At 42.9% G+C, this 16117-nt stretch overlaps 1 protein-coding gene across 1 annotated transcript in view; it reads left to right on the top strand.

The window, feature by feature from the left end:
- RRAS2 (RAS related 2) overlaps positions 1 to 3166 on the top strand; it is a 48922-nt gene extending 45756 nt beyond the window's left edge. The window contains exons 5-6 of the mRNA XM_027700852.1: positions 1120 to 1238; positions 1702 to 3166. Of these exons, the coding sequence (XP_027556653.1) occupies positions 1120 to 1238; positions 1702 to 1789 (207 nt within the window). The 3' untranslated portion in view covers positions 1790 to 3166. The remainder of the gene's footprint in view (positions 1 to 1119; positions 1239 to 1701) is intronic.
- Positions 3167 to 16117: the final 12951 nt, after the last annotated feature.

The following is a 16117-nucleotide window of genomic DNA, read 5'->3' as shown; positions in this document are numbered from 1 at the left end:
ATTTCCATTTCTGTGTAGCTTCTTAATATAAGTGAATACTCTGAGTGCCCTTTCAAAACTAATTTAAAAATAAACTCTCATTATTGTTGTTCTTATATCAGTCCTCTACGTGCTGATTTAATGTTTTTCTGTGAAAGCAGTGTAATCTTTGACATTTCTTCCACTTGGCATTGTCTTGGCAAGATCTGTTGTACTTCCTTTTATCACCGAAAGCTGCCCTTTCCTCCCCGGCCCTGTGGGTGACCTTCCCGTTGAAGCCTCACATGCCTTGCGCCACTCAGGGTGGCCTTCTGTTCTCTGACCTCTCTGCTTTCCACTTCATCCAAAAATACACAGTGATCTCCTTTGGTTTTGCACTGTGGCCGACTTATTCCTCCTTTCTACAATGGTCCACTAGCTTCCTGTCTTCTGCTTCATCACTTTAAATTATCGCTAAAACTTCTTATGATGCTTATTATTTCCTTTGTTGTCCCAAGGAGGCAATATGTAGACAGGGTTTCTTTGATGTTTCTGGATTATCTGGAAACTTCATGGATTTTTAGAGCTCTGATAATTTAAGCTATGTTTAAAACTGGCTGTGTTAGTATTTTGCCATGTCATAAATAGATTTTTTGGTGACTTTTATAAAGATTTAGAAGCTAAACAGCAGTTGTTGTTTTAAAAGTAGCCTTTTTTTTATTTATTTCTCTAATTTAGGTGGGACAATGAGAAAGTAAATTTAGCAGTAGTACTGACATTTGTTAGTAATCCAGCAGATGTTGACTGAAGTACTTGCTTTAAGGAAAAGCAAGGAACTCTTGTCTGCCTGTGAAGGAAAACTCAGTCTTGTGCAGAACTGAAGATGAGGCTGCTGGAGTGAGCGAAATGTCTTGGAGGGTCAGCCTTCATCTGTTGCAGAAACTTCTTTAAAAAAAAAAAAGTCTTCACTTGCTTTTGAAAAGATACATTACGTTGATTTGTTTCCCAGTTGTATTATGTGGACAGGGTGGAAACGATGCTGTTTCCACCAAAGAAGCATTATTGTTCCAGGGAAATGGATCCTTGACATGCATATGGAATGTCTGCTGGTACAAACGTGCTTGTAGAACCCTTGAACTTAAAGCTCGATGTCTGTTACAGGTGACACAAGAGGAAGGCCAGCAGCTAGCACGGCAACTTAAAGTAACCTACATGGAAGCCTCAGCAAAAATCAGATTGAATGTAGACCAAGCTTTTCATGAACTTGTCAGAGTTATAAGGTATGATAACTGATGACTTGAGACAAGATAATTAATGTCCCTATATTAATGGATAGCTACAGGAAATGTATCAAAATGCAGTGGGAAATCTGCCTGCTGTTACCTGTAAGTTTTGACCAATGCTCTCCAGTATAAAATATTCCTGTGTATTGGGAAAAATGTTTACATGAATCTAATATATATGTGAAAGATAATTTTGTCACCTTAATCTCTCAGATTTTACTGATCACTCAGTCAGTAAATGTGATAAACTTAATCGGAGATTGACCCTCTGTAAAAAATTTTCTTAAAAAAAACCCCCAAAGGGTGAATTCAAAAACTATCACGCATTTAATCAGTAATTTGTGTGTAAAAAGGAAGTCCATTCCCTAAAAAAGTGTAAAAAGAAAGTGTTAAATACCATAGTTATGTTTATTTACCTGAAAATGATTCTGTGAATTTAATTTGAAATACCTATTTCCAGGAAATTTCAGGAACAAGAGTGCCCTCCTTCACCAGAGCCAACGCGGAAAGAAAAAGACAAGAAAGGCTGCCATTGTGTTATTTTCTAAGAATCCCAAGAACCAAGCTATCAACTGCCAGATTATTTTTTTTCTTTCCATCATTTTACATCACTTCTGGTATTGGTCTAGCCTTATATGTGCATGTCCTAAAAGTGGTCACCAGAATAGCCTTAGTCCAAGAAGCTGGCAGAATAGTTCTTGAAGAAGACTCGGTCATCCTGGGGCAGACTTCAAACCAAAACACTAAGGCTGCTTCTCTAATACCACAGTTCCTTCCTTCTCTCCCTTCAGAGCTTGCACCTTGTGGAGTTTTATTCGCAAAGGAGATGAAACAAAACCGTGTAGGACAAGGTGTTGAAGTGATGCATAAGTTGTCTCTTGTGAATTAATTTATTTTTACTTCTGACATTTCATTAGCTATTACAGAGACCTATATTGAAGTACAGAGAATACTTTTTAAAAAAGGGGTGGATTGGCTTTTTTTTTTTTTCCCTCAGTTAAATTAGACTTGAGTATTCAGCTAGCCTTAAGAAACCTACACTGAATTTCATTGTCAGCTAAAATTTTCATCTCTCGTTTATGCTGCAGTTTTATTTCGGTGGCCAAAATAGTCTACTGTATTTATTTTATGAATCCAGAACAGCTACAGGATGATTACTGCTACTATTAGGATATGGCCAAATACCTGAGCTCATTCTGGATTGAGGCATTTCAGCTTGAGAAATTTCACATTATGTTTGAAAACAAATTCTGTCTTCCTTTGTATTTCTGGGTAAGGGATTAAGGAAAACTAAATTGTAGCTGTTTTTGTTTCATGTGATATAAAATTGAATTTGATCTTTCCATTGTCAGAGATGATTAAATGTTTTTGCTATATACTTTTATACATTATTTTCTTATCAAACTAGTTAACAAGTATTTTTATATGTTTGTAAGCAAATATGCTTTCACAGCATAACTTGTGTATATGTAAAGATGAGTATTTAATTCTCACAGTTCACTTTTAACTGACAAAATGTGGGATTTGCCAAACTGTGGTAAACTACTCCTTACCTTTCCGGTTATACCCAAGAATGGCCAATTATGTGCCTGCCCAGCACACCCATAGAGTAAAATCTAGTGTTGTCTTTTAATGAATTTCAGTATCCCTTACTAAAGACTGACCATTATGTGAATTATTAAACTGTAAGACTTTTAACTGATTGTTTAGTTAAACTGTGGATGGTTGTTTAATTTTGAGTTCTGTGGATTGTGTTTAAACAATTCAAGAGTATGGTCCCTGATATTGAAATACTGAGTGGTATTGCACAGTTGTCACCTTTACTGAATGTGTCCAACAGTTCTTTGAAACTTGATTATTAAGCAAACCCTTGTATAACTTCAGGTGCTAGAATTAAAGATGATCTAACCATTACTGGGGGGTAAGCACACTGCCTCTTTCTGACTCTCTTCCAAAACCTGAATTTTTTTTGGGGTGGGGGACGTGATGGAACCTGGCTAGGGGATGGATATGCGTGTCTGCACAACCTTTTCTTCAAGCTTGGAAGTAAAGAAAAGCCATTTCAATTTAAGTCATGACAGATGATAAAAGCTGATGTTTGTTTTGGCTTGGAGTATGTAGTCAGTGGTCCAATCAACAATTCTTATGTATTCAGGTTATGCTCACTGTCAGGTGCTCTGCCATAAATCTGTACGTGTCTCCTGAGGAAACAGGACTTAAACAAGTTCTGTTACATTTACAACAGAAAAGAATTAAACCTTGAAGTAGTGCTGGTGCCAGGCATTGCAGAGGGATTTAAGGGCTTTTTAATATAGTTTAGATTAGCTTGTGTAATGCAGTTTTGAGAGAGTGGGTAGCTTCCCCCCCTCCGATGGATTTATTGGTTGATGAAAGGCTGCTTAGGAGGAGTGTGTAGAAGATTCAAACAAGAAGTTGCAGTGGGAGCACATTTGGGAGAGGTATTGCATTTTTCAAGTCAAATGTAAGAAATTACAGCCTGTAGCAAACACCATGTGTTTTCTCAAGTATGTAAAGCCTCTCTGGAGTTAAGTCACTGAATCTGTGGCGTTAGAATGAGTTAAGACAACAAATTACAAGCATGCATGTTGGGACTGAACTTCTGAGGTGCAAATATCATTTTATCAGTCTTTTCCTTTTTTTTTTTTTAAACTTTTCACTCATGGTAGAATGGTTTTAAGTAATAGATTTATATAGATAAGTCTTTTTTAACATGCAACTCCTTGTAATTGATAGAGGAGGTGGTAGAGCCCCACACCTTTGCTTTTCCTCCTGCAGAGCTTTGAGGTGGCTGATGCTAAGCAACCTACTCCTGCTAAGCCACATTGTAAACATGGTGAGCTTCACAAACAAACAAAAGTGGGACCACCAGCAGCTGCTGTGGAAGTCTGCTCTAAGTTTATTAACTAAGACGTGCATGTGCTTTTTAAGGCTTCTGTTGAAGAGAACATACAGAAAATTCTCTGTGTAATGTTGTGGTCTCTTTTTGAGACTGATTTGTATGTGGCACATTAAGGACATGTAAATGTAGGCGTTTTGATCCTACTCTTTAGACTTGAAGCAAATATCTAGAAAAGTTATACAGATTTTTGGCCAGTAATGGTGATCTAGGTGGTGGTGAGCTCAAAACAGCTTAGGGTATTTCAATGATTTGCTTTTCTGATTGTTGTACCTGAAGGTAATGGTGAAAAATGACACTTCTGGCCCTACTGTGGAGCTTGAAAAATACAATAGGGATATTGTCAGTCTTTCTAAAAGTAGTGGCCCCTGTCCACATGCCTTGGATTAGTTATGAATTTACAACATTGCCACCTTGCTGTAGGATAGAGTTTAGCTGACAACCCAAGAGAGAACTTCTTATGCCTTTACCTGGCAGAAGCAGTGCTTAAAGATTTGTCACTTATGTTTGAAGTTACTTCAGTTCAAGGCCACATCCATAAATCCTTTGAAGTTACAGTTCAGGAATCTGGAATGCTTAAAATGTACCCAGAAATGACCTCCTGCTCTTCTTAAAGCACAGACAGTGCTCAGGATCTGTGTTTCAAAGCACAAAATGACTCTTTTTGGAATCTCACACTGCTGAAGCTGCTACTCCACTGGATGAGGTGGATTGTCCTGCTCACAGGCAAAAGCCTTTTTATGCATTTGGACAAGTTTTATGGGTGGTCCAGAATTGGGGAAGAATTACTTCCACGTGAGTACTCCAGTTCCTTATGCCTGTTGAGGTTAATGTATTTGCTTTCTCTGACCTGACAACTCTTCTCTATCAGTACTCACATGTGAACTACCATTTGGGTGAAGAGGAGAATTTCCAAAAGTGTTACATCACCTCCTCTAAAACCTGCTCTTTTTTTGTGACATGGCCTGACCGGGGTGGTAGAGCCAGTGATAGTGCTGATAATTATAAATTTGACTTTGTGCAGAAAGGAGATGAGTAAAGAGTACAACTAGTTGCTCAGTCTGTTTCCAGCTGGGTGCACTGGGCATCTGCCTGAGCTGTCTGCTACTGGTTATTCTTTCTGCTGGGGGTTAGAACTAACCCAGTGTGGTAAAACTGCAGGGTTTGCAGGTACATGAGGTGGATGATCTTTCTATCAAAAGTTGGTTTGCCCTGGTGCAGTTTGAGGCCGTTTCCTCTTGTCTTGTCACTGGTTGCCTGGGAGAAGAGACCAACCCCCACCTAGCTCCATCCTCCTTTCAGGTAGTTATTGAGAGTGATAAGGTCTCCCCTGAGCCTCCTTTTTTTCCAGGCTAAACACCCCCAGCTCCCTCAGCTGCTCCTCATAGGACTTGTGCTGCAGCCCCCTCACCAGCTTTGTTGCCCTTTTCTGGACCTGCTCCAGCACCTCAATGTCCATTTTGAAGTGAGGGACTAGAACAGGACTCGAGGTGCAGCCACACCAGGGCTGAGTATGGAGGGACAATCACTTCCCTGGTCCTGCTGGCCACACTATTGCTGGTACAGATGTAACATACCCTGGCCATGCCCCATCTCTTTCTGCAGAAGTAAAGCTACTGTCTCCCCCCTCCTTGCACAGACAAGTATTGTTGGTGCTGTAGAAGTGCTGTGTGTTGGCTCTCAGGCAAGAGGCCATCAGATAAATGCTCGAAGTGAGCCTGGCTGGCCCAGTGTAGGAGCATGAGATGTGCTGTTGTGAAAGAGTTATTAGAGCAAAATATATTTGGAAGGCATTAACTCTCAGTAATGCCAAGGAAAACTCTGACTTTATGCATGGCCTTGTGGTTAGTCATCACTGATAAAATTCAAGTCTGGATTCAAAGAAAAATATTAGCTAATGCTCTTCTGACATCATTTATGTGACAAGATTTTACCTGTGGCGTAGCTGTAGTTGTCATTGACTGGCCTTGCCATGTAATCTGTTACAATACTTTAATGAGCTTATTCCAAACAGAATATTTTTGAAGTCAGTCACCATAAGCCCAGCACTGCCAAAAATTATCTGCACTTTTTATTTAGAAGTTTGTTGCCTTGAAAGGATCAGGAATCTGCTAAACAGGAATGCATTTGTTCACTTGATTTAAGCATGGATTTTGGAAGTTGGTTATCCTCATGTACCAAAACTATGATAAAAAAACCCCTGTCAAATAGAATTTAGGAAAAGAATCAAGCTGGAAATGTGGGGGCATGGTCATGTTTCCCATGTTGCTGCACTGACCTACAGCAGGGCAGCAGTCTTTGCCGAAAGCTGAAGGGCTTAAAGTTGTTGAGGTGGGCTCTTGCTCAGAGCATCCCAGATGATAAATGCAGTGCTTACCACTTTCTAAATGTGGCTTCTTCTGCCTTGCTTACCTGACTCTCCTGTAAAGCCAAGTTAAAATTGCATGCTTGAAGCAGGTTCTAGGTTTTGCCTGGGGATGAGTAGAGATATGTTCAAGGTCTTAATCCCAATGTTGTGTGCGCGTGGCATAAGGCCAAAAAACTTAGGAATATTCTTGGTACTCAAATATTCTTGTAGAACTCTGACCATGGAAACACTGGCATGCAATAGTTCAGGTGCAGGAATGAGGATGGGTAGTAGTAGGAGTAGCGTGTAGCTGGGATGACAGAGCTTTAAATGAGTAGCAACAGATGTGGAAAAGGCAACAGATTAAACTACAAGGAGAGCTTAATACTTAGAAACACTGTGAATATGTGCTAGGCTTGCTTTCTGCTTGCTGTACTAGACTTGTAAGACTGCAGTTATTTTGGAGAGTTCGAGAGACTCCTGTGGATTAAGTATAAAGGACAGATCTACACAAAAGCTAAATTACATTAATGCATGTAATATAATTAGTCATGTTCCTCAGCCAGCCAGCAGGTAGTATGTAGAACTAAATGCATTGCCTTGTTGCTGGAAAGCAAACACTAGTCTGTTCAGCTACTTTTTCAGCTGGATCCTGTAGTAAGATACACCATATTTGGTACTCACTACTCTGTAGTGACTTCATGAATTACTACATTTTTAAAAAATGCTTCTGGTGTGAAAGTATTGGAGAGAGAGAAGTTACCAAGCGAAATACAGGCACTAAAAATGCAAGTAGAGGCAGTGATAAAACCTCTTGGTTCATTGTCTCTTAGTGCTAGGCATGAATTAACACGTACTAGAGACAGATTTGACATCACTTAAACTGAATTGAAGAGCAATAGCACGGCACAAGTACTCCTCTGAATGTCCAGGGATCTCTTATGGGCCACCACGAGATGGCACCAGGGGCAGCCCTACGTGCAGTTAGTTGCTTTCACCGAAATCCCTGTACAGAGTTAAAGTGCCTATTTTTACAAGCAGGCTAGGAATGAACAACGAGAACCATAACAAAGCTGTTGATCTATAATTAGACGGGGCTGTGTGTCAGGGCTAATTCAGAGGAATTTTTGTCCATGAACTCTGTAAGATCCGTATGGTCAGTAGCTGGGGAAAAAACCAATGATTTATTAATAGTGGTTGCGAAGAAATTAATGTGAAAAGCGGGAAGGATGCTCGCAGTCTAAAACATTAGATGCATGTTAATTAAAATATTGTACAAATTCTTCATTTCTTTATAGTTTGCCAAACTTTTATAGTTGCTGGCTGTGCTAGGAATACAGGAGGCAAAGCAAAGATGAGTAATATTTGTATATCACTAGTAACATGTACAATTTGCAGTCAGAAAGTTATGTATAAACATTTCATGTTCAGCTAAATAATACATCTACATGATGATTGCTGTTAGCATGACAAAAATGTAGTCCCTCTCATTTAGGCACCAGTGCTGGCATTTCTCTGAGGAGCGGGGAAGTTGCTTGACTGTGGTGCTGCCATTTGAAAGTGAATCAGCACTGTAATGCTTTTCTTTTTTCTACTGCAGTTTTCAGGCAATGCCTGCCATGACTTTCAAACAGAGTAAAAGTTCATGTATACTCCAGTATTCCTCCTGCATGCTCTGAAATCTGCCCGTCCCTCATTGCCTCTCAGCAGAATGTCTGCTCGTCTGACTGTAAAAGGAATTCTTTCCTATCTGTTGCCTCATGAGGCTCTGCTATTCTGTCTTGAGATGATTTTTATTATTTGTGAATAATGAAGTGCCCTAATGCAAGCATGGAGTACCAACGCTGGCTCTGTGAGCTGATGCTGCTTGTTACACAGCTGTCCCCCTCGTGCAAAAGGCTGATTTTTGGTGATTCTGAGGGCTGCAGTTTCAAGGCTTTGTAAAGCACCCTGTGTTTGCTGTAACTTTCTGTTCCTCCCTAGCACTGCTTTCAAAGTATCTATTCAGCCATTTGTGTTTCTGGGAAATGGAAGGGCATACCTTGTGAATTCAGAATGTTTTGGTACTTTTTTTTTGTCTTGTGGATTCCCAGTGTGCAAGCTGTGCAGTGAAGTTGCTCACTTCTCTACTCCAGTTGCCTTTTTAAACTGGTTCATCTTAACTTCTTGCCTTTTTTTTTTTTTTTATTAAAAGGCAATGAGACCTCTCCTGTTTATCTTACTCTTGAACAACCAGCTTGAGATCATTCAGCTCCTCATTTCAACAGCCAACTTCATGATGCTTTTGGCATCTACCAGGGTCTAATACCACGTTTTGTTGGTTTTGTAAGGTGTCTGGGAAGGCATCTGTCACTGCCAAGTTCTAAGGTGAGGGCTCCACCACTTTTACCAGAAGCTGCTCTGTGATGATTTCTTCCCAGAAGTATTACTTGTAATGTCTTTGAAGGGCTCTGGATTTGCAAATAGGGAATACACACCTGTTTCCCATGTGTAGTACTAGAGCAATGCCTTAGAACTAGTATTTGACTTCTTCAAATTACTAGGGCTGAATCGGACTTACTCCTCCAGACTATTCCGCAGACTATTCCAGGCAGTTCCTCTCTTTGTCTTTCCAGAGTTAGGTATGACTTGTTGGATAAGGAAAGTGGGGAACTGTTGCTGGGTTATTTAGGGACAATAGACACAGTACCCAGAGCCTTAATTGCCTCTTGACCAACCAGGTGTCCCAGGTCCATGTGAGAAGGTAGAATGAGGAGAAGAGTCAGCAGTAGTGGATGGGGTATCAAGGCAGGGGTTACTTCGGAGGGCTCAACCCATCCAAAATCACAGGACCTGATGGGCTCTATCCAAGATGGTGAGAGAACCTGCTACTGCCCTCACAAGGCTGTTGGGACATCTTTCATGGCCATCTGTAATGGAGATCAGGGAAAATCCAGGTGACTGGAGGAAAGCAAGTGTTGCACCCCTCTTCAGGCAAGGCCTGGAGAGCAATGTGGGGAACTGCTGGGAGTCAGCCTCCCATCTGTGGCTGGCAAGTCACACAGCAAGTCCTCCAGGAACATGTTTCTGGGCATATAAAAGGAAGTGGTTGGGAATGGTCCACATGAATGCACAAATTTACTAGAGTCCATCAAACCTGACCACTAGGATTGCCTTCTGTGATAAAGTGACTGAATTTGTGGACAAGGGGAGAGAAGTGTATGGTTTTTACCTCAACTCAGCGAGGCTTTCACCACTTTCTCCCCACATATTTTTGTGTCAAAGTTGGGATGTTGTAGACTGGGTGGATGGACAACCAGGTGGGTAAAGCACTGACTGGTGGATTGGGGTCAGAGGGTAGTGGTTGGTCTCTGTGGGTAATGGACTGGCCTCCAGGTGGAGTATGGTGACAAGAGGAGTTGCTGGATCTAACCTCTCATCTTAAACATTTTGTCAGTGACCTGAAGGAGACAAATAAATGCACCCTTACCGTGTTTGCAGATGACACCAAGCTGGGGAGAATCAGTTGGTAAACTTGGGTATGGAGCTGCTGGTGGAATGGGTCAACAGGAGCCTATGGAATTTTACAAAGACAAAAGCAAAGCCCCTTTTAAACCCAGAGCTTTTATTTAAAGCATCTTAGAGCTCCAGCAGAGTGGAGTGCCTGTGACAGACTTGGGGGGCAGGTTTGCACTCAGGCACACCAGGAAGGATGAGGTTGTACTGGACTGTGGTGGCTGCCAGGGAAGGCTAGGCTTGCACTGCTTGTTCCAGTTCATCAGAGATCCAGAAAGAGGAAACTAGCAACTTGGAGCGGTGACTTGTGCAACCAGTGTGTCTTAGGAGGGTAGTCAGGTACCTCTGTTATATTTTTGAATGTGTTAAATCCTACTTCCCATTGCAGAGAAGTTGGTTGTTTCTGGGCAAGAAGTAGCTTGTCGAGCAGGATGACAAGGAGACAGTGAAGGCTTGCAGCTCAGATGCTTTATGTGAACCATGAACCTGGTATTGTAGCTTGTGTGCAGAAGGGCAAGGTGCTTTGCTGTTAAATTATGGGCTGCTGCCTGTGAATGAGAAATCAATACATTACAAGGCATGCAGTTTAGTTTCTAAGTGGTCACCTGCCAAAAGATTCGGCTGCTTTACTACCCGCATGTGGATCCTCTGGGATAATGCCCTGGACAAGAGCAGATCTTTGCTATGGTTTTATGGTCCAGTGAAGGATTTTGCACTTCAAAGCTCTTCTCAGCCAGATCAGGATCAAGTGACTCTTTTCCCATATCTGGAAATTATATTATTCATTTCAGAATGTTAAAAAGCTGGAAAGTGAAACTGGGGTGTACTCATGTTCCAGGATGAGATCTGTCATTGTTTCTCACAAATCCCCTGAGATGTGGTAGGGCTGACAGATGCAGGCAGATTTGTTGGTGCTTTTTTGCCTGTTCTACTGAGGATAACATTTTTTTAATCCTTGGAGATGTGGTGGCCACTTCATTTTTGGTTTGTGTCACTATACTGAGGTGACAAATTCCCACTTTCCAGGAGAGGGGACAGCCTGAAATATGTGGGTGTGTTTCTGGATTTCATTGTAAAATCTCAAATTAACTTTTTTATATTTTTAAGTACTTCATGTTCCATTTTCCATGACATTTTCCATGACATTTAAACAACAGTAATTTATTTTGTAAGCTTTAAAAATTACTTTTAAAAGGAGTAAATTTTCTAATTTCCCCCCACCCCCCTCCAGACTCTGATCTATAAAGCCTAAGGAGCCCTGTTTTTAAGCTTTGCTACTGAGTGTCTTCTCTAGCAGGATGTACAGTTGCTTTATGGAAGAAACTCTTTACTGGAACGTGGTGAGACAGTGGAACAGGTTGCCCAGAGAAGTTGTGGATGCCCCATCCCTGGCAGTGTTCAAGGCCAGGTTGGCTGGGGCTCTGAGCACCTTGGTCTAGTGGGAGGTGTCCCTGCCCATGGCAGAAGGGTTGGAATGAGATGGTCTTTGAGGTCCCTTCCTACTCAAACCACTCTATAATTCCATTCTATGATTAAAATTCCCCATATTAGAAGCCGGTCAGTGTTGGTCCTTGTTACTGCAGGGCTTTAAAGACAGGACTGCCTGGCTGCTTATCCACTGTCTGTGGTAGCTACAGAAATCTGCAGGAGCATCAGTATTGTGTTCGAGGACACAACCAAACAAGGCATTGACAGTTTGCTTCCGAATGCTGAAGCTGGCAGGAACCATGGAGGAAAAGAAGGGGAACAACATATGTAGTGCAGGGCAGGGATTTAAAACCTTTAGTAAGACCTGATTTTCTAGTGGGGCTGATTTAAACCCCGTGGTTTAAAGGATGATCCAAACTGTCAGTGTCCCACAGGATGGATGGAGGCAGACAGGGCTGAGTACCAGCATCTGCCCTTGCTGTAGACTGTCCTTTGGTCTGAACCTCATCATTGCTGTGGGACATCCTCTGTGCCCAGTTGCCTCCCTACCTGGAGCTCTGTCCCAGCAGTGAGGACATTATCCAGTTTAATTCTTCTGGAGAATAGTGTGCAGGGGTCTCCCCTGGTGGCCTAGTGGTTAGCGTGCAGGACTTTCACTGCTGCGACCACGGGTTCAAGTCCCCGGTCTCCTGGCCTGATGGAGGTCGTTAGCCCTGTGTGGCCATCCATCTATGAGAAGGTCACTCTAAACAAACCTACGTCCTGAGGACCTCACTGCCATTGTCCAAGCTTGCTTGGCCCCGGCAGATGAACCTTAGGATTAAAGGGTGGGCTCAGTTCAGCGCAGGCTGTGTCTCACCTAAAAAATCCATTGCGCAGGCTGGAAAGGTAAAAAGACCTTTCCCCAAATCTTCGTTCGCGAAGATGGGCCATTATTATTATTAGTGTGCAGGAGTCAAGCGCTGTCTGCGAGATTCCTGGGGAGCACTTGGCACCTGTGGGAGTTTGGGAGCTTGAGGGACAGAGCAGGGTGAGCTGAGGGCAGCGGTCCCTGGGCCTCTGCTATGTTACAAATACAGCTGCTCAGTGCACACCTCTCAGGTTGTGTGTGCTTCAGCCTGGCTGCAGTGAAGTCATTAGGCTTTTCTGATGCTTAGGTTTTTACTTCTGTGCTTTGCTGGATGATGAGGATTATTGTAAGCACAGTCACTCTTTTATCAAGCCCCTTAAAAATATATATATTAAAAAACAAGTTACTGTGGCTTTGTTGAACCTGAATTTCTGTTGGTAAAACTAGGAACTTCTTTCACAGATAGGAGGGTGGCAGTCCAGACGGAAGAATGCAATATAAAAATCCCCAGCAGATGGTGACTGGAATCAAGCTACTTAATTTTTTCTTATCTTTGTCTTTCATTAAAGAAAAAAAAAAAAACAAACTTTCAGTCCTCTAAATCTCAGGAATGATTCCTTCACAGCCTGTTTCTGGAGCTGAAGCATCTGATATGGCTGCTGGATCTGAGTGGTGTTTTGGGGTCTTGCATCACTCGCCTGTCTCCGTGCTGCCTTCTCGAATAGTGTGCCCGTGTACAGCCCAGTGCTGTGAGGGCCTCGTGACTAATAGAAACAAAACTTTGGGAAATACAAAACCTTTATGCAGCAAGCACTGGTGGGTACATGCACTGTGTCAAATTATCTGTGTCTTTTCCCAAAGAACAGTGCTACCAGGTGACTCCGGGGGGCTTTCAGGGCTGATACGAGCTGCTGCAGCCTAAGGGAAACATTGGGGGGCTGCTAGTGTCCCAAAGGAGGGGGACGTGGTTGAATGGAGCATCAGTGTCCAGAACTGCTTTGTACCTTCTTTAACACAAGGGAAATACCAAATGGTCAAAGCAGTTTTTGTGTTTCAGTTTATATTTTTATTGATTAACAGAGCAATACCTCAGAGAAGGCCACTATGCTCATCCATCAGCACAGACTCATATTTTATGTACCACCATTTCTGTACATGTGGGAAATCAGGAAATATTTGAGATGAGTAGGAGATGAAAGGAGCTAATGAGCTACTAAGAGACTGCCTTAGCAGCTAGCACTGTACAGATGGAGGAAACCAGCATGCTGTCCTTTCAGTAATATGATCCATGAGGAAGACGGAGCCTGCAAAAAAATGCAGATCAACACCCACGCTGCTATGGACTTCCTCTGGTTTAGTAATTATAGTATTTTCTAGAGAGCAAATATAGCATACACATTATGCATATATATATAGTAAATATAGTATTTTCTAGTTGCTTAAAAAGAAGGAAGAGGTTGAGGTCCCGTGAGTGCAGTGCCAGTTCCTTATATTTGTAAAGAGAGGGACTTTGAAACCACCACAAATGGCATAGTCAGGTCTCTAAACACTTCCTGGCAGAAGATTATCAGAGGGTTGGGTCATCCTGTGGCTGTGTAGGACTCGAGGGTGTTGCAGTGTGTGGGGTGCTGCAACAGGACTCTGGAGGTATGGGGGTGTTTCCTGGGGTTTCTTGGTTGCTGTTGGCAAAGCTGTGCTGCTTCAGATTCCTTTCTGCAAGATGTAAATAGTGATGCTGGCTTCTTAGTAAAGTGCCTGGAGACTGACGAATGAAGCTGTTTATTATATCGGGAGCAGTGTAAAATTATAATGGCTCTTGGAGGCAATTTTTAGAAGCTGCATTATCCCTTGAAAGGAAGATGAAACACAGAATTATGCCAAATGCTCTTAAGGATGTAAATACTCTCTTTTTCAGACAAAATCGTTAAGCCTAACTTTCATGAGCTTTGGCAGAGTAATATGAGGGCATGTGGAAAAGCAAACAGGCGCATTCCTCCTTCCCTAGTTTCCCTGCATAAAACATTATGTCATCCAAGGCACTGGCTTATGAGTCCCCAGCACAGATGCCAAGTGGCCCAGAGTCGCCAGTGCTTGTCCCATTGGTTTGTGTTTCTCCTCATTTTAACTAACCTCTCCTCTCTGGTGCTTTTGTGCTCTTGTCTTCTGCTTTACCTTGCAGCTTGTCTTTGCTATTTTTTTTTCCTTTAAACTGTGTTTTTTCACAGGCATCTCATGCTTCTTGTAAGGCAGCAGAGCCCTTGTGAGGATGTAGGCTCTGCAGTGCTGTTCCTGAATCCCTGGGCGTGCATAGCACCTTGCATTGCTCCTGGTCACGTGGTGCCAACACACAGTCAAGATTCTTAATTCCTGAATTTGTCCGGAGCAGGTGTGAGAGGCTCTTGCTTTATGGACCTCACTCAGGGGTGCACTCAAACCCCGGGGGTCATTGTATTTGGGCTTAGGTGTAAGCCTAAGTGGGGCCCAGATGTTTGTTCTGCAAGGGAATGCACGGATGTCTGCCAGGTGTGAAAGGGTTTGTAACTGATTTTTGAGGTTTTCCTGTAGCTGTCCTAAAACACGTCTGGTTATTGAAGGAAAACATGCGTGTTTTGTTCAATCCAGCCCGACTCTGGAGCTGACATGCAGGCTGGGTTATAATAGTCTCCTGCTGGTAACTTGTAAATGTCACCCTGGCACTGTCCCCTGGCTGCCTGCTGGAGACAGCGGGTGTCTCGCATCACGTCATGGTGATTTTTCTGAAAAAAACCCTTCTTAAAACGGTGCTTAGGGGACCAGATCTCCTCTGTCCTCACTCTCCTCTCGTCTCCTCCTCACCTGGACACTGGCTGGCCAGACTTTCAACGGGGCAGCCCCTCAGGAGGAGGAAGGGAGGAACTTCTGTAGCAGCAGCAGGGAAAGGAAGGGCATTAGTGCCCCACTGCCCCTGTGCAGGTCCCCGTCTCTGGGCACTGCCTGCAGACCAGGCAGCGTCGTCCTCTCCAGGCAGCAGCCCCAAGGGCTTGGAGAAATCCTTGCTTGCGTAAGCACTAATTAGCACTGCTGAAGGACTCGTAATCTCATTGAGGAATTGTTTGGGGTGGTGGCTGGAAAACAGCCTGAGCAGTCCTGGGGGGGGCAAGTCTGCGCTGGTGCTGAGATTTTGGAGCAGGAAAGCCAATGCCATAGTCTGCTCTGGTCAGTGCCTTTCTGGCTGGGCAGAGCAGAGCACTGTCTGTGTCTCTACAGAGCTCAAGTCTGGACTGTAATGAAGGGGCAGATTCTACAGCCACAGACAGCCAATGATGGAACAAAATGGTTGGTCAGAAACATGATGTTTTGTTGGGAAAATTACTGTCTGGGCATGCCAAAATGTGCACTTAGACCTCAGAGTATTTCTAGAATACCTAATCTGAGTTGTTCTATGTAGGATTCTTGACTTTCTGCTGTTAAACCTGTTAGGCTTCATCCAGTGACTCAGCAGGTAGTTTGTCACTTGTTTGCAGCAGTGTATGTGCCAGCATGGAAATGCAGGAACAGCCTGTTTCCTTCAGCCCTGCTGCCAGTTCAGTTTCTGTGGTATTTTGACAGCTCAAGCCAATATTCCAGATCACATTAATTTGGGTGATAAGGTCACTTGCCATATACTAAACGCCTGAAAAAAAAGAAGGTTTTGTGTTTTCTTGGTGCTCAGTTCCAGTCTTTCCCCCAACTAGCACTGGGATGGGCACTCTTGGGCAGCCTCTCAACAATTTTAAGAACTGAAATTCTATGCTCCAGCACTCATATGTTGTAATCCAGAAGTCTAGCCCCTTGCTTCCCCCACATTAAACATGCTTGCT

Source organism: Neopelma chrysocephalum, unplaced genomic scaffold (genome assembly GCF_003984885.1).
Source record: "Neopelma chrysocephalum unplaced genomic scaffold, ASM398488v2 Primary Assembly neopelma1_24, whole genome shotgun sequence".
NCBI lineage: Eukaryota > Metazoa > Chordata > Aves > Passeriformes > Pipridae > Neopelma > Neopelma chrysocephalum.
This window is presented reverse-complemented; position numbering and strand designations above follow the sequence as displayed.